This window comes from Candoia aspera, chromosome 2 (genome assembly GCF_035149785.1).
Source record: "Candoia aspera isolate rCanAsp1 chromosome 2, rCanAsp1.hap2, whole genome shotgun sequence".
Classification (NCBI taxonomy): Eukaryota; Metazoa; Chordata; class Lepidosauria; order Squamata; family Boidae; genus Candoia; species Candoia aspera.
Window position 1 is genome coordinate 233915287 of NC_086154.1, and position 23385 is coordinate 233938671.

At 39.3% G+C, this 23385-nt stretch overlaps 1 protein-coding gene across 2 annotated transcripts in view; it reads left to right on the forward strand.

Moving 5' to 3' along the window:
• Positions 1 to 348: 348 nt before the first annotated feature.
• Positions 349 to 23385, forward strand: part of IQGAP2 (IQ motif containing GTPase activating protein 2) — a 166299-nt gene continuing 143262 nt past the window's right edge. Inside the window, exon 1 of one of the 2 annotated variants that reach the window (XM_063295538.1) lies at positions 349 to 640. In XM_063295538.1, coding sequence (XP_063151608.1) covers positions 589 to 640 — 52 coding nt within the window. In that variant the 5' untranslated portion in view covers positions 349 to 588. The remainder of the gene's footprint in view (positions 641 to 23385) is intronic. The other variant, XM_063295539.1, reaches the window with a different exon arrangement.

The following is a 23385-nucleotide window of genomic DNA, read 5'->3' on the forward strand; positions in this document are numbered from 1 at the left end:
GCGGGCAGCAGAGGGCGCTGTGGAGCACCGTCAGCCGCCCCCCCCCCTCCCCGATGAATAACGGGGCTGGGGAGAGAGAAAGCGTGAAGACGCCGGGCCGGGGGCGGAGGAAGAGTTCACTTTGGGGGCTCCCCTCAGCAAAGAGCTGAGCGCGCGCGGGAGCCAGCTGCCCCCCTGCCGTTGCGTGGCCTGGGAAGGCGCAGCTTGCAAGGAGGACAGGTAAAAGGGCGGGGGAGCGAATCAAGCAGCGGGAGGCCGCGGGGGAGGCGCTGGAGCTGCCCCGAAGTTCTTTTGCGCGCGGCGGGGAGACGCGCGCGCCTCCGGCTCTGTCGGCAGGGATTGCCAGAGTGCTGCTACGAGCGAGACCGCCTTGGGGCTGTTGCGGAAGAAGCCACGAACAGGCAACTCCCCTGCTGTGCGTGTGTGTGTGTGTGTGTATTCGCGCATTTGGGAGAGCGGCGACGGCGGCGGCAGCCACAGGACGGTTAAAGATTGCGGCGGTGCTGCTCCGGGAACGAGAATTACGGGGGCGGCGATTTCGCGAAGTTTGTTACCGCTTGGACGCGACTCCCAGCTGCGCCGAAGAGAATGCATTATGAGGAGCCCTCTTCGCCGGCCTTGCAGAGACCCCGTTATGGCTGTAAGTACGTTCGGGTTTTGTTGCCGCCAAAATGGAGCGCCCAGCCTCACCTCGTTTTCCTTTCCTCGTTCTTTTCCCCTATCGGGGGCTCGGGATACAGGCTTCCGAAGCTCTCAGGTGAGGGTGCACGCGGTCCCTCGCCCCACGGAAGGACACGTGTGTTTGGGGAAGGGTGGCAACCTGGCGGGGCGCTGTGCTTGGTGGAAGGGACGACGGAAACACCTGTCGCTGCTTTTGCTTGAGTTACCTGAGTGTTTTGGAGGATGGGTTGTCTCTCTTCCTCCCAGCTGGCAGCTGCAAGGAGCGGGTCGAGGACTCACCAGCAAAGGTGTCCATATTACTCTAATCGCACAACAAAGACCCAGAGAGGTCCTGCGTGTTTATTTTGGAAGGAAGTTCATACTTCGAAAGTGGATGTGAAAAGTCGTTCTCAACAGATGTCTCCATTAGTTTTGAGAGGGACGTGCTGGCTGAGAGGAATGGTCCTGCCGTACAGATTTTAGGTTTTGAGGTAGGATTTCCTAAGTATTCAGAGGTAAATGCCATCTGCTATCAGTATGCTGTAGATTTTGTGGGCCCTTATTTTAGAGAAGATTAATTAACAGTTTAAGGAGTAAGCTTCATTGAGTTGAAGTTCAACTCAATACTTGAAGTTCAAGTATAAAATTGTAGATCCAAATACCCAAGTTAGTATCCCCTTACTGGTAAGCAATGTAAAATAATGTCACAGATTCTGTACAACATCCTGGTTTGCAGATGCTTTACAATAAGCACATCAATTTTTTTATCATCAACGTAAAAATACAGTAATCGAAATATTTTTCAAAAGATCCTCTGCACTCAGCAATCCTTGTTCTTCCTCTCAGAAGTTCAGAGCTATATGAAAGAACTTGCATTAGTTTAGCTGTTTTGGAGGTGGAAACTTGCAGCTTTTCTTAAAGGTCTTTCTTGTCCCTTCTGATAACTTATGGGGTGTTGCATTTTCTTTCTGAATATAATTTTGACTTGGGATAAATGAAAATTAGGTATTGAAGACCTTGAGGTTGCATTTTAGCTGGTTTTCAGAGTAACTTAGCAGAAATGAGTCATAACTTAATCACTTTGAGTCTTTAAAGACATGCCTATTATTGTAGGTATTTACCCAACTACACTTGTATGTGCTACTAAACTTGTGATACAGATAAGCAAGTACTGTGTACTTTGACCACTCCCATTACTTGTGCTGTACTGTTCCATATACCTCTCTTGGCAAGATTTGAAAGGGCAGTTAAAATTCCAAGATGCCAACATTATGATTCTAATTGCCAGGCCTGTGTAAGCCCTGGGTATCCACACGAAATGGAAATTGGGTGATAAAGCCTACAGGAGGCTGGCTTGCCCTGTACACAAATTCTGGATGAGCAGACTGTGTTTAGGGTGGGGTTCCTGAGTGGGGAAGGAACCCAGTCTTCTACCTCTTTGAAATGATAAGCTGTATCTTGTGAACTCTGCTCTGGTGTTTTGTATGACTTCTGTGAACTTGCTCCTTGTTATAAACTGGCTGAGTGTTGTTTGGGTAACTATGGGAAAAGGATACATTGGCTTGGTATCCCTCTTCCGGTCCTATCTAATACAGAGTTATGCCACCATGTCCCACTGCTCATGTCCCCAAAAGGTCTAAAATTCCAGCTGAAGAATGTGCTATTTTTCTCTGGCAATCATTGCCTACACAAAGGGCAACCACGTGATTCTGTAGCAGAAGTTCAGAGTCCTTCAGGCTGAGCAGGAAGTGGTTTCGAAAAAGATATACCTTTCTCAGGGTGACAGTAATGCGGAGCGGAGAAAACCGTTCTTGTTTGGCAAGGCAAGGAATGGGAGCAATTTCAAGAGCAGAATCTGGTTAATCCTTTGTTAAATTCAGATGTATTAGATAGTATGAAGGGAGTCATAAATGATTCTCTCATGCAAAGAAGAATCCTATATTGCAGTTATTAAAAACCAACCTATGAAGAGTTTACTCTTTTATGTTATATGCAGTCACATAACAAGATAGGCTCAAATGTTCTTGCCAATCCTTCTGGATTTATTTTCTTGTAATTTATTCTTCTTTCTCCTAACAGTATGGGAAATATGTGCCAGTGCAATCAGGTTACAGATACCTAGGCTGAGATCACACGCTAAACTAAGCTGAAATTCAACAAATCTTAATTTAGTTCAGCTTGTGATATGAATTTAGCTATTGTGGTTTGTAATTCCAGCAGACTGAGTTTTATTCACTAAACCATAATTAGTTATCTTCATCTTCCTTGAAAATAAGTCATAAGAAATGGAGGCAGATAATGTAATGGTAACAAACATAAATTTGGAGAATATCAGTAATTATATCTTAATTTTATGACACTTGTAATCACATCGCCTCAATTTTGTCATTAATGTAATGCAGTGGCATACTTCTGTATTTATTGGAGGTTTATCTCAAATGGTTTGTTAAAATGAGGTTTCACTATATTTATTTTCTTATATTGCATGCACATGTTATAATACTTAAGTGTAATCCTTAATATTTCAGGTGTAAACCTGCTCATCCAAAGAGTTAATAGATTAATGGAGGCTTAAGACCAAACATCTGAGTTCTTAAATGCTACGTTATCTTGTTAGAACAGTATCAATTCAATGATTTTTCATACTTAGCTCTGATTTATATTATTTTCTAAGTTTTTCTGTACCACTTGGGCTTGAGGCAGTTTAATTAACAACTTCTGTTATTTGAAATTGGTGTTAAGGAAGGAAGGTTATAGGATTGTTAGACTTATGTTCTGCTGTGGTTGTCTAACCCTGTATTTAGTTCAGATGGTATCAAGTAACAATCTCAGTTGGTATAATTATTACTTTTAGGATTTACATTTCCCAGGACATGTACTTTATAATTTTATTGCATTTTTGAATTGTTTGAAATACGAAGTTAAGTAAGAAGTCAAGTCTTCTTCAAGTTGAGCTCAGCTCCTGGTGACTTTGTAGACATACTCATAGTTTTCTTAGTTATAGTTTGCTATTGGCTTCTTCTGGAATTCTGGTCTACTCCACAGCCTTGATGTTTCCTGGTAGTTTCTTATCCCTGAATGAATCAGGCCTGATCCTGCTTGCTTCTGAGCTCAGGCAAGGTTGGGTAAGGGCTGCCACCTGTTGAGACATGAACTCAGATAATGAGAGTTAAAAAACAACTGGGGTGACTGATCTCTTTTGTGAACTTTCATAAGAGCTTACTTCATCATACTGAGTTACTGCTGAAGTAAGATCTTTTCTTAGACTGCATTTTAAGTGGACATTTCAGCACATTTGATGCTTGTAACCGGTTGCATGCATGAAGTTTTGAATCTAAAAGGGTAACATGAATTATATTCCATGCCACATGATCAGATTTCTGCTTGTAGAATGTACACAGCCTTAATTATAATTCTCGTAAGTTAATTGATTAATTTTAATGGTTTTAACAGGAATGTATTTAAATGGATGCCTCTTTAAAAAAACAAACTACTTTTGCTAGGTATATACATTTTAGGTATATCTGTGACACTATTATGGGTTTCTGGAGCTAGTTTTCAGCTACATATAAATACTGATTGCAGTGATTTTAACAACTAGACTTAATACTTATCTTCACCCTTTTTATACATAGAAAATCACCTAGGTGTCACAATTAACTGTAAACTCATATCAACCAAATAAGTCATATTTAACTTTTTATTAATTTTTTATACTCATATCCAGCTTTGTACCTGTGAGCTCAGGCTATATTGGTGCAATCTTTAAAAACACCAGAGTCAGGCAGCCTTTTTACAGCTGGAGCCTACACAATTGAAAAAAAAATCAGTTGCCAAGGTTTGCAAAGGTATGACAATGACATGGTGCTGAATTTTCCCACCTTTTTATACTTCTTTTTAAAAAAACAAAATAAACACGTTAAGCCTATTGGCAGCATAACACATCTTGCTTATTAATGTAAAAAAAAACCCTCAAAAAAAAAGCATACTACTGAATTTTGATGTGTAGCTATGGAAGTTCAGAGATGTGATTTGAGTTCTGTGGCTGTAAGAAAAGTGGGGGTGGGGAACTACATGCAAATTGCCCCTGCCTGAAACCAACCAGATGTTTCAGATTGTGGTCAAACCCCTTCATTTTTCTTTTACTGGCTTGATGAAGAACTTGAAAATTGCTCCTTATTTTTTGACATTTTGGTCAGGTCATCACTGGAATTTTTCTTGAGACTACCTTTGTCTTGGATATTGGTAAATTTAGCTTCTGTATATGTAAGGTATTCCTGAAATTGATGAATGGTTTTCTGATTTTAACCACAATTTATTTTTTTGATGGTTACATTTTCTTCAGCAAGGTAATCTACACAGTTTGGCTTTTTAAATTCTTCTTACTTGGTATTCCATTTTACAGAGTTACTAAGCTTTTGTCTATTTATGCATTCTGCTTAGGGAAGAGGCTTTTTTTTTTTTAACAATGTCTGGAGACAGATGTGAATAAATGCTGATTTGAAATGTTCATATAGCAACAGGTCTCTTTCTCTAGCAGTCCTACGTACAGGTTGAAGTCAGCATGAAACCTCATATATAATCCAATTAAAGTTGGGCTCATTGAACTCCATGTCTGTATTCACATATTGTGCTAAGCAAGTTTCAATGTGGAATATGCAGGCTTGTGCCTCTGCTGCAGCTAGGAAGTTCTAGTAGGGCTGTTCTCTCTGAACTGCAGATATCATGACAACCACTAGATATGTTCTACATTTACTTCTTGTACCATGTATTAGACCTGAATTGAAAAGAGTGATGTGTATAGTACATACTTGGACTTCAGATTAGAGTTACTAGTAAATGTAGTTAGTAATCCTCAGTTTATTTTAGGCAACAAAAAGTAACAATATTAAGACCTGAGGGCAGATATCAATACAGGTAGTCCTTGGTTAATGAGTACCCTGTATAGCCACCATTCAAACTTATGACAGCACTGAAAAAATAGTTTTATGACCAGTCCTCAAATTTATGATTGTCACAGTGTCCATGTGGTCACGTGATCATGATTTGCGACCTTTGCAGCCAACTTTTGACAAGCAACTTACTGCCAGCTTCTCCATTGACTTTGCAAGTCATAGTTGCATGTTGCTTCAGGTGATACGCTTAATGACCGCAGCAGAACTGATGTAAGTCTGGCACGGTCATATGATGTTTCACTTAATGACCGTGTCACTTAGTGATGGAGTTGCCAGTCCCAATTGTGATCAGTAAGTGAGGACTACCTGTAATGGTCTAGAACTATGTTTTCTAATAATCTGAAGTCTTTCTTCTAGCTATAAGCAGCTTTATGTCAGCATTAAGATGTGTAAGTTGAGTGAATATGGAAAAGATTCCAGGAATGATTGCAGTGCTTAAAAACCTGCGTGGGATTAATAGCGTATAGATACCTTTTAAAAGTTAGGAGTTCTGGAAGCTTGATTTACCTTTTTATTTCAGTCATAGACCAGCATATCCAATGTCTCTCAGTTTAATTATACAACCACACTTGTTTCTATAGAACATAATTCTACTTTAAACAGATATCAGTACTACTGTAATGAGTAAGATAGATGACTCTTGTATCTTGTTCTGCTTAGCCCATCTAGTTATTCTCAAACATAAAGCAGAGTTGATGAATGGTAATATATGGTGGAGACATTGTACTTCAATGTTACGAAATAAAATATCTACCCAAAGAGATTCCTATCTTTGAGCCTACCCCTCTACTTGGATTAAGTATTCAGTGTCCATACTATCTGGATGAATATTTATGTCTCAAATTTGTACTACTGCCCATCTCCCCCCCCCGGAGGGACTCTGAGTGGTTTACCATAAATTAGTAAATTAAAACATTAAAACAGCAACAATAATAAAACATACAATATAATAAAATACAATTTGTTGTTTATTCATTTAGTTGCTTCCGACTCTTCGTGACTTCATGGACCAGCCCACGTCAGAACTTCCTGTCGGTCGTCAACACCCCCAGCTCCCCCAGGGACGAGTCCGTCACCTCTAGAATATCCATCCATCTTGCCCTTGGTCGGCCCCTCTTCCTTTTGCCTTCCACTCTCCCTAGCATCAGTATCTTCTCCAGGGTGTCCTGTCTTCTCATTATGTGGCCAAACTATTTCAGTTTTGCCTTTAATATCATTCCCTCAAGTGAGCAGTCTGGCTTTATTTCCTGGAGGATGACTTGGTTTGATCTTCTTGCAGTCCAAGGCACTCTCAGAATTTTCCTCCAACACCACAGTTCCAAAGCATCGATCTTCCTTCTCTCAGCCTTCCTTATGGTCCAGCTCTTGCAGCCATATGTTACTATGGGGAACACCATTGCTTTAACTATGCGGACCTTTGTTGTCAGGGTGATGTCTCTGCTCTTGACTATTTTATCGAGATTTGTCATTGCTCTTCTCCCAAGGATTAAGCGTCTTCTGATTTCCTGACTGCAGTCAGCATCTGCAGTAATGTTCACACCCAGAAATACAAAGTCTTTCACTGCTTCTACGTTTTCTCCCTCCCTATTTGCCAGTTATCAATCAAGCTAGTTGCCATAATCTTGGTTTTTTTGAGGTTTAGCTGCAAGCCAGCTTTTGCACTTTCTTCTTTCACCTTCATCATAAGGCTCCTCAGTTCCTCTTCGCTTTCAGCCATCAAAGTGGTATCATCTGCATATCTGAGATTGTTAATGTTTCTTCCAGAGATTTTAACTCCAGCCTTGGATTCCTCAAGCCCAGCACATTGCATGATGTGTTCTGCGTACAAGTTGAATAGGTAGGGTGAGAGTATACAGCCCTGCCGTACTCCTTTCCCAATCTTAAACCAGTCCATTGTTCTGTGGTCTGTTCTTACTGTTGCTACTTGGTCGTTATGCAGATTCTTCAGGAGGCAGACAAGATGACTTGGTATCCCCATACCACTAAGAACTTGGCACAATTTGTTATGGTCCACACAGTCAAAGGCTTTAGAATAGTCAATAAAACAGAAATAGATGTTTTTCTGAAACTCCCTGGCTTTTTCCATTATCCAGGGGATATTGGCAATTTTGTCCTAACAGTCAGGAATCACGCTGAGACGAGGAGTAGGTCTCTAGTGCTTATTACTGCTACATAAGACAGAATCCTAACAAACTGAAGAAGCGTGGGAAAACCCAGACAGATAAACCCCAAAAGTTAAGGCGGGTCTGATCTGTGTCTCTTTGAATGGTTGCTTAATTCCTCAGTACTACGCATGCGTTTTCCCCCCTGAATAGGGGCCCCCTCCTGCTCGCCATCAGTACTCATGACAAATTTGGTCTCTAGTTCCTCTGCCTTTTCTAAATCCAGCTTGTACATCTGGCAGTTCTCGCTCCATGAATTGCTGAAGTCTACCTTGCAGGATCTTGAGCATTACCTTACTGGCATGTGGAATGAGTGCCACAGTTCGATAGTTTGAACATTCTTTAGTGTTCCCCTTTTTTGGTATGGGGATATAAGTTGATTTTTTCCAATCTGATGGCCATTCTTGTGTTTTCCAAATTTGCTGGCATATAGCATGCGTTACCTTGACAGCATCATCTCTCAAGATTTTGAACAGTTCAGCTGGGATGCTGTCGTCTCCTGCTGCCTTGTTATTAGCAATGCTTCTTAAGGCCCATTCAACCTCACTCTTCAGGATGTTTGGCTCTAGCTCACTGACCACACCGTCAAAGCTATCCCCAATATCGCTATCCTTCCTATACAGGTCTTCCGTATATTCTTGCCACCTTTTCTTGATCTCTTCTTCTTCTGTTAGGTCCTTGCCATCTTTGTGTTTGATCATACCCATTTTTGCCTGGAATTTACCTCCAATGTTTCTAATTTTCTGGAAGAGGTCTCTTATCCTTCCTATTCTATTGTCTTCTTCCACTTCTGCGCATTGCTTGTTTAAAAATAATTCCGTATCTCTTCTGGCTAACCTCTGGAATTTTGCATTTAATTGGGTATATCTCCCCCTATCACTGTTGCCTTTTGCTTTCCTTCTTTCTTGGGCTACTTCTAGTGTCTCAGCAGACAGCCATTTTGCCTTCCTGGTTTTCTCTTTCTTTGGGATGTATTTTGTTGCCGCCTCCTGAACAATGTTGCGAACTTCTGTCCATAGTTCTTCCGGGACTCTATCTACTAAGTCCAGTCCCTTAAATCTATTCTTCACCTCCACTGCATATTCCTTAGGATTATTAGTGAGCTCATATCTACCTGATCTGTGGGTCTTCCCTAATCTCTTTAGTCTGATCCTAAATTGTGCAAGAAGAAGTTTGTGATCTGAACTACAGTCAGCTCCAGGTCTTGTTTTTGCCGACTGTACAGATGTCCACCACCTTTGGCTGCAAAGGATGTAGTCAATCTGATTTCGGTGTTGTCCTTCTGGCGAGTCCATGTATAAAGCCGTCTCTTAGGTTGTTGGAAGAGAGTGTTTGTTATGCAGAGTGAGTTGTCTTGGCAAAATTCTATCAGCCTATGTCCTGCTTCGTTTTGTTCTCCCAGGCCATGCTTACCTGTAATTCCAGGTGTCATTTGACTATCCACCTTAGCATTCCAGTCTCTTGTGATGAAAATAACATCTCTTTTAGGCGTGTTGTCCAGTAGGTGCTGCAGATCCTCATAGAAGTGCTCTACTTCAGCTTCTTCAGCTTCTGTGGTTGGGGCGTATATTTGGATCACTGTGATGTTAGATGGCTTGCCCTGAATTCAAATTGAGATCATTCTATCGTTTTTTGGATTGTATCCGAGCACTGCTTTAGCCACTTTACTATTAATTATGAAGGCTACTCCATTTCTTCTGTGGTCCTCTTGTCCACAGTAGTAGATCTGGTGGTCATTTGATGTGAAGTGGCCCATTCCAGTCCATTTCAGTTCACTGACGCCCAAAATGTCTATCTTTAATCTTGACATCTCACCAATAACCACATCCAATTTGCCCTGGCTCATAAATCTTACATTCCAGGTTCCAATGGTGTGTTGATCCTTAGAACATTGGATTCGCCGTTCACCACCAGCACCGTCGGCCGCTAGCCGTCCTTTTGGCTTTGAGCTAGCTGTGTCATCACGTCTGGGGCTAGTTGAACTCATCCTCTGTTCCTCCCCAGTAGCATTTTGACCATCTTCCGACCTGGGGGTCTCATATTCCGCTGGTATACCGACATATCTCTGGTTGTACTGATCCATTTAGTTTTCACGGCAAGAATACTGGGGTGGGTTGCCATTACCTTCCCCAGGGATCGCATTTAGTCTGACCTCTCTGTCATGACCTTCCCATCTTGGGTGACCCTTCACGGTTTAGCTCATGGCATCACTGAGGTGCTCAAGCTTCAGCACCACGACAAGGTAACGATCCTTTGCTGAAGCCTCAGTCTTCTACTATTCAATATTTTTATTAATTATCTGGATGAAGATATGGAAGGAATATCTATCAAATTTCCAGACGACATAAGCTTGCCTTAGAAAACAGAAAAACACAAATTGATTTTGACCAATTAAAGACATGGGCTGAAAGAAACAGAATAAATTTTAACAGAGGGAGGCACAAATGTCTTAATTTAGGAAACAAAAAGTAAATGTACAGGTATAGGATGAAGATTTAATAATTGTACTTGTAAAAAATATATTGGAATAGTGGTCAGCTTTGTAATATGTTTGCAAACCAGGGAAATGAAATTTTAGGCTACATCAACAAAGTATAATTTCTAAATAACAGAAAGTATTTTTTTTTACTTAATACTGTTTTGGTCAAACCCTTTCAGAGTACTCTGTCCATTTCCATGCACAGTTTTAAAAGGATTCAGAGAAACTAGAACAGGAACTGAAAAGGTAAAAAGGATAAGTAGACTAGAAACCAAGTCCTATGAAGAGAGAGAGAAGAAGCTGAGTATGTTCAGCTTTGAGAAAAGATAACTGAGGAGGAATATGATAGCACCCTTCAAACACCTGGAAGGATATCACATGAAATTCAAGCCCCGTTCTCCCTCATTACAGAATATATATTTAAATTACAGGAAGGCAGATATCAATTAAGTGCTAAAAAAACCCTTTGTAACCTGTAAGAGCAATTCAGCAGTGGAACCAATTACCCAGAGAGATGGTAGATTCCCCTTGGATGTTTTTAAATGCATGTTAGAAAGTCACTAGTCTGGGATGTATTGATTTGAGTTCCTGCACTGATCAGCAAGTTGGACTTGTTGGCCCCTTCCAACTTACTTTATAAAAAGTAATCTAAACCATAATAATACCTCTGACTTAGCCTAACATTTGCACCAATCTACTATGATTCATAAAACCCAACTTTAGATAGATCACACTTAAAACAATATTTTAATGTGGTACTATGTGCGAACCATCCATGTAGACCAGCATTTCTTTCCAGTAACAACCAAGCAATTGGAAGCCCCACAACAGGATGTTAATAGACTTCAGTTTCTAGTATCACATATACCCCAACAGATATCCAGTACTCTAGCTAGTATCTCTAGACATGGAGCTTCCAAACATCATAGGTAGATATATCTAGCCTCCATATACAGTATTTAATCAAGATTCACTGCACTTTAAGCTACTAGTCACTGGAAAATTCATCTCCAAATCCTCTTTTGAAACAGTTGATATAAACTTTTGCAACTCCATACATCAATATAACTTTTTAATTTATGACTGCAGGGATAAGGAAGCTTATATGAATGCTTTTAGCAATTATCCATTTATCTCAGCCCAAAATCACATCTTTCTGACTCCCAACTGTTAGATTATAGATTATACACAGACATAAACTCCTCATAATCTTTCCCCCTATAATTTAAGCAGACTTTCATACCTCTGAAAGCCGCCTTCAGTATGACATCTAACTTGAAATAGAGGGGTATAAACAAAGGCCATACTTTTTGAAACACAAAGAAAAAATGCCTTTTATGTCTGATAGGCAAATCTCAATCCAACACCTTAATCACTGTCTCTCAGTGAAACTTGCTACTATGGCTCTAGTATGGTTTAGCATAATCCAGGTAGTCCTTCGTTAACAATGGTAATCGGGACCAGGAACTTCATCATTAAGCGATGTGGTCATAAAGCATGATGTCATGTGACTGCGCCGACTTATGACAGTTCTGGCAGTCCTAGTTGTGATCATTAGGCGAATCCCACATGGTCATTAGGTGCAATGTCACGTGATCACCATTTGTGACGTCCTGCTAGCTTCCCCACTGCCTTTGCTTGTCGGAAGTTGGCAGTGAAGGTCACAAATGGCAATCATATGACCATGGGATGCTGCAACAGCCACAACTTTGAGGACCGGCCATAAGTCTCCTCATTCCGTGCCGTCGTAGCTTCAAAGGGTCGCTGAATGAATGGTTGTTAACTGTGGTAGATTCCAGCGCTGCCACTGGTTCTCAGGAAGGAGGGAGCGCATTCCAGGGAGATAAGAGAACTCTCAGCAGTCCAGAGAGGGTTGGTGGGAAAGCAGAGAGATTCAGGGTCACCCCGCCCTAGAGTCTCCCAGGTTATTTGTGCTTAGGTCAGTTAGAGTAGCTTTAGTCTGGCAAGGTTGATGTCAGGCCCAACCCAAGAATGAGTCAGTGTATTCCAAACTCCAGTTCTTTATTATGCTCTCATCATACAGACAGAATTTTGCCAGACTAAAGCTACTCTAACTGACCTAAGCACAAATAACCTGGGAGACTCTAGGGCGGGGTGACCCTGAATCTCTCTGCTTTCCCACCAACCCTCTCTGGACTGCTGAGAGTTCTCTTATCTCCCTGAAATGCGCTCCCTCCTCCCTGAGAACCAGCGGCAGCGCTGAAATCCACCACATCACCCTCCACTTCAGGGACACATTCTATCACATTAACTGAGGACTACCTGTATGTAAATCAGGCCACAGGCCTAAGCCAAACTCATGCTCTCAAATATTCTAGCACAACTTTCATCATGAGCAACTCTACCATAATCTTGTGCTGCTGAGGAATAATGGAAATTGTACTTCTATATACCTTGAAGGCAGAGGTTGGGAAAGGCTGCTCTAAACATCAAGATTTTTAAGGTCTGAACTATATCAATTTCTGCAATGAGTCTCCAAATAATTCCAGCAGTATCACTGAAAGAATGCAAAAAGTTGTTCTGAACTACAGGCAAAATAGGTAGAAGTTTTGTAACTTTATTTTATTTATTCCTATTCAGCAAATTTGTTCCTGGAATGGTTAAGATTTTTTAAAAATTTCTTTTACTTCCTGTTTAAATTGCATTTGCACATCAACCTGGAATCTACAAGAATGAGAGGCATCTCTAATAAACATTTTTATAAATAAGGACAATGTAAAATTGAATAAAACCAAGGAGTACAGCAATTAAATCCATTAGTTCCAAATGCAGGATTTGAAGTTTAAGGATATTTTCAGTCAAAATCAGTATCTTCCGGCAAAAATACCTAAGGAATTTTGGAAATGGACTGTACAGTACCCCTTATCTAGTAAATTAGCTGCTGGAACACTTGAGCCATTTGGGGTTCTTCTGATGAAATTATTCTATTCTCATGCTTCTTGTTCCTGGTATGCAAAACAGATTACAAACTGATTTTTACAAAATTACTTACATGAAAGATTCTGGCTCTGCGCTGATGCAAAATTACTAGATAATTTTACTATCTATATTATATATAATACAATTTTACAATATTCATGGGTTAACGAATATATAATTATAACTAATAATTTAAGATTAGATAACTTCTGTGTTTTATTAGTTTCAGTCGTGATAATGAAAATGGTAAATGCAACTGTAAAAATTACAAAAAGAAAGCATAATGCTGTCAAGCAAGGTAAGATAAGCAAGATCAGAGACTATTACTGTCTCAAACTTCACTGTGGGTATTAAGAGCTTCTACTACTAGGACGGTACAAAAAACAGAAGTTGTTGGGGTAAGAAGATATATGAAAGGGCAAAACAAGCATAATCATCAATATAATTTACCAAAAGAGCTACAGATTCTGCCATCATCCAAATAGAGAACAGTCTGGATCTTAAGTACCAGGAATTGAGTTCCACACATTCAAAGAGACTTGAAGCTTGTTTTTTCTAACTCTAATCCTACTCCTATAATAAAAACTGCAGTCTCTCTTCACATCTGACAATCTATTCCAGCTTTCTCTACTTTGGAAACCTTCAGATGTAGTGGAACTTCAACTTTCAAAATTCCCATTACCTGAAAATTCTGGGAGTTGCAGTCCTAGTATAATTGGGAGGTGGGGAACATGAAAAAGACTGCTTTATCCAGAATACTACAGCGATTCTCTCAGAAAACATACGTTGGCATATGTTAGAGGAAGGGGAGGAAAAGCTCACTAAGCATACCAAAACTATTAGCTCATTGGAATCAGACCCATATTAAATTTTAAACTGGTATCAGTCCAAACATATGAAGCTTCCATATAATCAAGCTTCTAGTACATCTATTCGTACTGTCTCCTCCAATTCTCTCCATCCCGATGACCGTCTGAAGGGCTAAATGACTACAGTACTATCATTCCTAACCACCATTCAACATCTAGCAGAAGATGGTGGCAGTTATAGCCTAACACATGTGAAAGGGGGACACCAGACTTCTATCAATTAGGATAGACCAGTACCATCTGGTCTATCCTAATTGATGACAGTTCTTCTCTTTCTTAACACTACTGCCTGAAATCCTTTAATTAATACTAGGGTCTGAACAGATCACCTCCTCCATGCAAAGGTTATGTTTCACTACTAAGCGTAAGTCATTTGGAAAAAAATAACTGAAATTATTTAAATAACATGTTTCAATAGCTCAAAGTGTTTTTCTCTACTATCCCAGAATTTAAGAACCACTTTTTAATCAATTTCTCTTACAAAAGACAGAACCCAGCAATTAAAACTTTATGGTGGAAAACATTCACTGAGCTGACTTACTATTCAGACCATGGTCTCATTTCATGTCTGATACTACATACAACACATTGGTTCCCTAGTGCAGAAAAAGAATGCAATATAAACAAGACCTCATTTCTGCTTAGAACCCAATGAAGTAGTAGAATTCTATCTTTGTAGATTAAATATAAAGTCTAATCCTATGCAATCTGTCAAGCAGACTGAGATAATCCATAGCTAGCCAAGCATCTTTCTGGTCTAGTCAGTCAGTCCTTTGTTATGGTAAAAAAACTAGAATTTCACTTAAAAGACACAGAAATTAAAATTTAAAATAAAACTAAAAACAAAACTTAAAAACTTAAAACAATTTAAAATAAAAGTTAAAAATAAACTACAATAACCAAATAATCAGTATTAGTTACAGAAAATAACAAAAAAATGGCTACAAAGAAACTGAAACTTATACCATTAACAACTGTACATGAAATAAATCTGAATGACCCAGAAACTTAGTTAATAAGGGAGATATAAAACCTAACCATGCATTTTTATAAAATGCACACCACTATAATACATGGATTGCATTTTCAACTACCCCTTCACCACAATGACAAACTCTTGAAGAATAAGAAATTTTCTTGAACTTTCCTTGAAGGACAGCTGCTGTAAGTACAGTAAAACAGGTTAAGGTTAGTGATCTCCTAAATTTAGGGATGGATATTTGGTTTAAGTACTAAACCTAAAAAAGGGAGATCAGCTACTCAAAAAAAAAAAAAAAACCATCCCTAAGGAGGGCTGACAAATCTAATTGCCTTCCTACAACCATAACACATTAAGGCTTGATACCACCTACTTATAGCCTATCATCAGTAAAACATCTTGTGAAAAACCATAACTCTGCAGCTTCCAAAATATTAATCTTCTAGTATTAGGATCAAACAATCTCAGTCCACAGGGAAAAAAAACAGTTTCAACCAGAAAGTAAATATACATAGTCATCTGCTGGTTTCTACTGTATTCACCCCAGCTTCAAGATGAAGGGCCACATTAGGTACATTTCACACCATCTTCCTTGTCTATATCTTGTAGCTTAAGCCATTGCCAATGCACAGCACCCTTCCCTTTTCTATAGGATTCCACTTTAGTTTTCAAAACTATTTGTGGACAACCTTTCCAGAGCTGGGGATTGGATTTAATGTTTTATGAGTAGGGAGGTGACTGCAAAGGGTAGGATGTTATCCTGGGCAGGGCTGAATCATGCAAGTGGTGCCAGGAATTCCATTTTTTTTTCCTAAAGGGGTTGGAATTTATTCCTTTTATTTCTAGATAAACCAATTTTAGAGATTACATTATGGTAGTCATGCATTTCCTGCTTCAGAATAGCAGAAAATGCATACCAGATTTAGGCAGTTCAGTCAGGGAGGGCTGTGGATAGAATAATTTAAAAAAAGAGGTCGGGGGCACACATCCTCCCAATGTGCCTGGCTGGTCTTTCTGCCATGTCACACAAAAGAAATAGCTAAAGATACACTACTTCAGTTTTTCCACTTTGCCAACAGAGTACTGATGGTATTCAGTCTTCATAAACACTTTTTATACTAGTCTTCTGTTAAAGAAGTTTCCACTCTAAATCCAATTATAGAACCATTAGATGTTGCAAAGTATCATGAGGAATTCAGGAAAATGCAATAGATACAATATTTGATAAACTGTTTGGGACCAACTTCAGCTTTCCACCTGCACAAACTAATGATTAGGAGAGACTCTTTTATTGCCACTTTTATAAACTGCTTGATAAGGAAAGAAACTTCTGTCTTTTTTGAAAAAAAGATTACATAGATAAGCAAAACATAGAAACATGAGTCTTCCGACATTGCTATGGCAACTAGACTAAATGGTAGGCAAGTGGACTGAACATCAAATCGAGCCTTTTGTTTAAAACATCTTGTGCCTTATAGAACATTCAAAACAGCAAAATGGCAAATCTTTAATTTGTCTACTCTCAGTATCTAATCATCTTGTGAGAAAGAAATAAAGGCACACCAAAAATCACATAAAAAAATCTGCTTAAAGAACAGATCAGCAAAAAGGGTAGGATTTTATAAAATAGGCAGCTTTATGAGAAATTTTGCTATGTTACAAAACCTATCTCTACATATTACAGAATATTGAGAACATAAATTAATTAAATGGGCACTTACGTATAAAAGATTTAAGGTAATCAGACTTATGAGAGAAGTGGGTGAAAAAAAGCCAACCTACTGTATATATAGCCATCAGGACCCAGAAGGAGATAAGTATATAATTGGATTTTGACATAGTACCCAATAAGTATTTATTATTCCAGACTTCCTTAATCAGTTGGACTCAAGATACATTGGACTAAAACTCCCATAACCCCAAGTGAGTTTAATCAATCGTATTGTAGCCTAAAATCCAACTGGATTTCCAGTTTGGGATGGACTGAGCATGTCAATAAACTATGAAAATTAACACACACTGTATAATCCTCACCAAAAGAGTGCCCTCAGAATTAATACTGCAGGTGTTTATTTGTTATGCTACGATATGGTTTATTTTAACTCAGAATGGCTGGGTTCACAGAGGGTGTTATACCAATACCAAACAAACCACATTATGATTTTGCAGATGTACAAACTCAGTCACTGCAGCCAAGCACAGTTACAGGTGTAAGCTAAAATCAAATCTTGGCAATAATGCCAACAATTTACGTTTCTATACTGCAGTGGGAAAGTTCACACAAACCACTAAGCAAAGACAATGGCCTGATCCGCAGATAATGCTAAGCCATAACCAAGTGCGTTAACAAATCATGCTAAGTCAGAACAAACCAATCGCACATTGCCTCAGATTGTTATGGGTTAACCACATTATTGTGTGTCCCAGTTTCCAATTTTCCAAATATATAATTTTGAACAATTTGTTATTTGACATATTCCTGAAATGTAATATTCTCAAAGATTTTTAGTAAAACCATGAGAAAATACCAAAAACAAAAAGCAAAAAACAGAACAAGGCAGATAAAAAACAGGAGCTGAAACAAAATGGGAGATCTACGCAAGAAGCAGTTTTAAACACTGAGAGTGTGAGGCAACATTTTACCAGCAATTTAAAGGCCAACAGCAAACAGCCAAATTAACTACCCTGAGTGTGAGTTCTAGGTTCACTATGCTATTACTTCAATGAACACCAGCTTCATCTCTAGGAGACAGGATGCATAACAGGGCCTATGAGGGCCTGGAAGATGAAGGAATCTCTGGCAAGGCTCAGGTAGGAAGTAGATCTTAGCATCAGAAAAGCCAGCCATTTAAACTGGTCAATGAGCATTCTTGACCACACTGCCAAATGACCATCCAGGGAAGCACTGCCTGCTTGGCCTTCAGAGGACATACAGCCCCTCCAAAGGAGTTTATACTCCCAAACTGCAGGCCGTTACAAAGCATTGGGCAGTAAGAACTTTCATAATCAAAGGCAGTGAATAAACCAACCCAAATTTTGGCTTAAATGTCTTAGAGGGAACTGGATTTATGTTAATACTTTTCAGATAATTTACTAATATTATCTATAAGCCATGAGGTGGATTCCATCATATAATAAAAGTGTAGTATTTCACAAAGCAAAACCATCTTAAGAATGAGGTCTGTACTTATGTAAACACCTAGAGTTTTCTTGACAATCCCATTACAATACATAGTGCTGCATTCTTTTTAGTGCAATTCTCCTTAGCATAATTATTTAGTAAATGTAGTAAAGCGGTAACATGTATATAAGTGAAAAATTAAAGAAACTGAAGATTTGACTAAAATAAGATGCCTCAAATTATGTATTTTCTAAAGATACCTGCGTGTCCTGAAATATATGGTACTTAATTTCTTTTATTGCTTTATGCCTTTTTTGAAGATACAGTATTATCTTATTAGCAAAATTACCAACTGAACTTTCACCTCTTGCCTTCAACTAATTTGTATTTAGCTCACGATCACATGAAATTAATAGTCTATGCAGTTCCAAAGTTATTTGCCAGTGGAGAGAGGCCAGCCAGCTATTAAAAACCAAATCGTAGTTTTACAAAGCACTTGGCGCTTAATGAAAAGTCCTGAAGCAAAGCTAAGTATACAGGCTAAATTAAATCTCAGTTTTACAGCAGCATGTTACAACCTTTTCTTAATAAAGTCAAAGGGGAACCTTTTTCCCAATCGAAAAGCACCATGAGAAAAATTATTCTAAACTTTACAGTAGAATGAAGATACATTATTAGAACACTTGTTTTTCAAAAGGTATATTCCCTGCATATGAATCAAGATTTTTTAATAGGCCAAGTGCTAGTCACATAAGGCAAGATGAAAGGTAGAGTTTACAGTTCACAATTATGCTATGTCAGTTAAGATATAAGGAGCCACAGAACTTTGTCTATTCTCAAAATTCTTCACACTCTTGTTTTTATGTCTTTTACAGAAACTAAGTATCCAGATGAAAGTTTAAAACAAACTGGAATTGGCTGCCTTTGTTAATGACTGAATATTTATTTTATTTTAAAACAGGTTGTCCTCGTTTAACACCCACTCCTTCAGCACCATTCGAAGTTATAATGGTACTGAATGAGGGGTACTTACAACGGCTCATTGTAGCTGTGGCCATTGCAGCTTCCTCGTGGTTATGTGATCATGAGTTGGGCATTCAGTTGGCAAACTGGCAGAGCCAGTTTGGTCTAGTGGTTAAGGGGTTGGGCTAGAAACCAGGAGACTGAGAGTTCTAGTCCCGCCTTAGGCATGAAAGCTGGCTGGGTGACCTTGGGCCAGTCACTCTATCTCAGCCCAACTCACCTCACAGGGTGGTTGTTGGGAAAATAGGAGGAGGAAGGAGTATTAGGTATGTTCACCGCCTTGAGTTATTTATAAAAATAAAGGCAGGATAGAAAATAAATAAGGCTAAACAGCTCGCAATTACAATGTCACAGCATCCCACAGTCATGTGAACACCATTTGTGACCTTCACTGCCAGCTTACAACAAGCAAAGTCAATGGGGAAACCAGCAGGAGGTCACAAATGGTGATCATGTGACTGTGGGATGCCGCAACTGCACAGAATTCGCCTAACAGCAGCAACTGGGACTGCTGGAACTGCCACTGTAAGTTGGTGCAGCATATGACATCACACCTTGTGAATGTGTCACTTAGCAATGGAGTTCCAATTACCATTGGTAAGTGAGGACTACCATAACGGCTTTAAAGTGATAAATTGATACAAGATCACCTTTATAGGCAGTATAATCTAATATTACTTCAGAATTTCAATTTATGCAGCTTGTAAATCATTCCATTACTGATCTTAACATAAAATAAAATGATGGCCTGGAGTTTGTCAATCCATTCAGACAGCGTAGTCCTGTAACAAGTGCTGCAGCTCTTGAACAGTATTTTTTTATTTGGTAAAGCTGTAACAATGAGAGATGTTCTGTTCTTTAATAGCATGTACTGCTCCACACTATAACCTAGCCATAATTATTAGCACAAGTGGGTTTACGCAGATAAACCATAAAATCAGAAAACAACTAGCATAGCTATAGGATGCCATTTTCCTTCCCATGTTACATATAGGAAAGTCCTTAGGGTATTTAAAGGGAGCAGCTGGTAATTCACAAATGAAAATGAAAAGTTTTTGCCCAAACCTAAAATTTCAAAGTTGTAACTCTGACTGAAAAAATTACAGCTATATCCAAGAAAGTACAAGTTGGGCTTTCTGAAATTATAATTATAATTTACTAAACTTGTATACTGCCCAACTCTCAATGTCTCTGGGAGGCTCACAACAAAGAAATATCAATAAAATCAACAAAAGATAAAAGATGGCAACCACAATGAAGTGAGGGATCTCCCTCTCCCTTGCCAAAGGCCTAGGTGAAGAGCCAGGTCTGCACAGCTCTTCCAAATAACAGCAGAGGGGGGACCATCCAGATCTTGGGGGAGGGGATCTCACTCCAGAGAGCAGATGCTGCTACAGAGAAGGCACGCTTCTGGAGACCAAATAGATGACATTGTTTAATTGAAGTAACCAGGAGCACACCAATCCTGTAGGATTGAATTGGCCAGGCAGATGCTATGGGAGGCAGGCGGTCCCTCAAGTAATGAAGCCCTCTGCCATGGAGGGCTTTATAGGTAACAACCAGCACCTTGAATCACTCCTGGAAGCAAACCGGCAACTGGGACAGCTCACAAAGCAGAGGTGTTACATGGGCATAATGAGGCATGCCCATCACTGCTCGCACCACCGCATTCCGGACCTGTTGAAACTTACAGATGGTCTTACAGATGCCCTTAGAGAGGGCAGCCCCACGTAGAGCATGTTGCAGTATTTTGCAACTATTCACATAAAGCTATTTTAGTATTACAAATGGAGATGCGTGGAGAAAGGTTAGCCTGTTCCTCCTTTCTTTTACTACTCCTTACCATCCTATGCAGACTCTAAAACTGGTCCATGCCTTTCTCTGCTGTGGGAACAGTTTCCTTTGCCTCATCGCAGCTCCAATAATGCTTGACTTTTTACAGTGCAATCCTATTCAGAAGGCGCTGAATTTAATATTTACTCCTAGGTAATTAAGTATAGGATTGTAAACAGCAGCTTCAGCTACTCATTCCCCATTCTTTAGTTTCTTGCTCCCTATTCCCTTTATTTCTTTCAATTTTACTTTTTTAGATTAGATTTTAGAGATTTTTTAATCCCACCTTTATTATAGATATACCTAATACCGCCCAAAGTCCCTCTTTTGGGGGGAGATGGGCTGTGGCAAAATTTGATTGATAAATAAATAAATTACTCCCTCCTCCTATTTTCCCAACAACCACCCTGTAAGGTAAATTGGGTTGAGAGAGACTGGCTGGCCAAGGTCACCCAGCTGCTTTTCATACATACAGCAGGACTAGAACTCACCATCTCCCGGTTCTTTTCTACAAGTATTTTTCTTCATGTTTCTTTTTAGGATGCTCTAAACCCCTATTACAGCTGAAGACTAATGGGATTCCCACATACATTTGCCCATTGAACTTTTTATCCCCAGTTGTAATTGTATTTGTACTGCTTACACACCATTTTCCTTTCATCTCCTAGTCCCCAAGCCTCCTCAGAAAGAGCTACTATTATTAGTAGTATTATTGTCCATAGAACTCCAAACTCAAAAGCAAAATTTCTGTAGGAATTCCAGAGACTAAAGAGTGCTAAAGAGGCTAGGCCATCCAAAACTCTCATTCTATTTTCCCAATCCAGAGCCCCCCCCCCAGGAGTAAGCTATCAAAATCCAAAAACAAACCACTGAACAACAGTTGCAGAGTTTCTCTCAGTTATAGGAAAGAAATAGATGGATTAAGTCTCCAGTAGTCATAAGGCATCTATAAAACATTTAAGCAAACCCCTTAAAAGGAGCAGAACAGACTGAAAACTCCAATTCTGCCATGCAATGGCCCTAACCCTCTGTAAGCTAATATTTTTAACAATTTAAAAGTTTAGTCTCTGGCCACAAGTTCTCTATCTATCTGTGGCATCCTAAGATCTTAGGAAGGGAAACAAGTTTTAAATCAAGCCATGGCCTTTTTGTGAAACTTCTTATAGCGAAGTATTAATATTAACTACTGTCATGAGTACTGATGGTGAGCAGGAGGGGGCCCCTATCCAGGGGGGAAAACGCATGCGTAGTACTGAGGAATTAAGCAGCCATTCAAAGAGACACAGATCAGACCCGCCTTGACCTTTGGGGTTTATCTGTCTGGGTTTTTCCCACGCTTCTTCAGTTTGTTAGGATTTTCTGTCTTATAACACTAGAGACCTATTAATAATTTATTAGTAATAAACTAATAAAATAGTTTATTAGTAATAAACACTAGAGACCTATTCCTCGTCTCAGCGTGATTCCTGACTGTTAGGACAACTACATACTTGAAAATGATATTTATAGCCACATGTACTTGGTTTTTATTGAGGGTATTCATTTTATTTTCTAAAACTGATCCATTTTTGGTGATAAGAACTGGCCTTTTCCTTCATTTTGCTTTCTGCTTTTTGATTCATACTATAGACAGAAGGAAGTATCTAATGCATTTTGTATTTTCAATGGAAAACAAGCATGCTTTTCTATCCTTGTAACCTTTACTGCAGACATTGATACTGTTATTTAACCCAATATGCTCCATCTAGCCTAACCAAGTCTATGTAATTTCACCCATTTCATTTTAAAACTATCGTTAACTGCAGGCTAAGGGCTTTTCCAACATTGTTTGCTTCTGTCCCTCCCACACGGCTGAGTATGGGGGGGTGGAGGTGAATTGCCTGTATGCTCAACACCAGACAATTAGGAGTTTTGATGAATTACAAAAATCTGCTATTTACTTTGTGACCTTTTCAATTATTTAAAGGGAGGGGTTAAAATAAAAAGGAAGAGGGAAGCATAAAATAACTAAAGAACTACTTTTGATTTCTTTGCCTAAACAAAAATACAAGTCTCTATAATTTGTTATCAGAATAGTGTTAATTCACACTAGCATAATTAGAAACCTCATTCCAATCCAGTAACATTGGGAAGCACACATTTTAGCATAATTTTAGGGCAATTATATTTCTTTGAAAGCAATAAATAACTGTCCTGATTACCAGGAAACACACTGAGGCGAGGACTTGGTCTCTAATATTTATTAGTAGTACTTAACAAGAATCCTAACAAACTGAGAAAGCGTGGGAAAACCCAGCCATATAAACCCCAAAGGTTAAGGCGGTCCCGATCTGTGTCTCTTTGAATGGCTGAACAGTTCCTCAG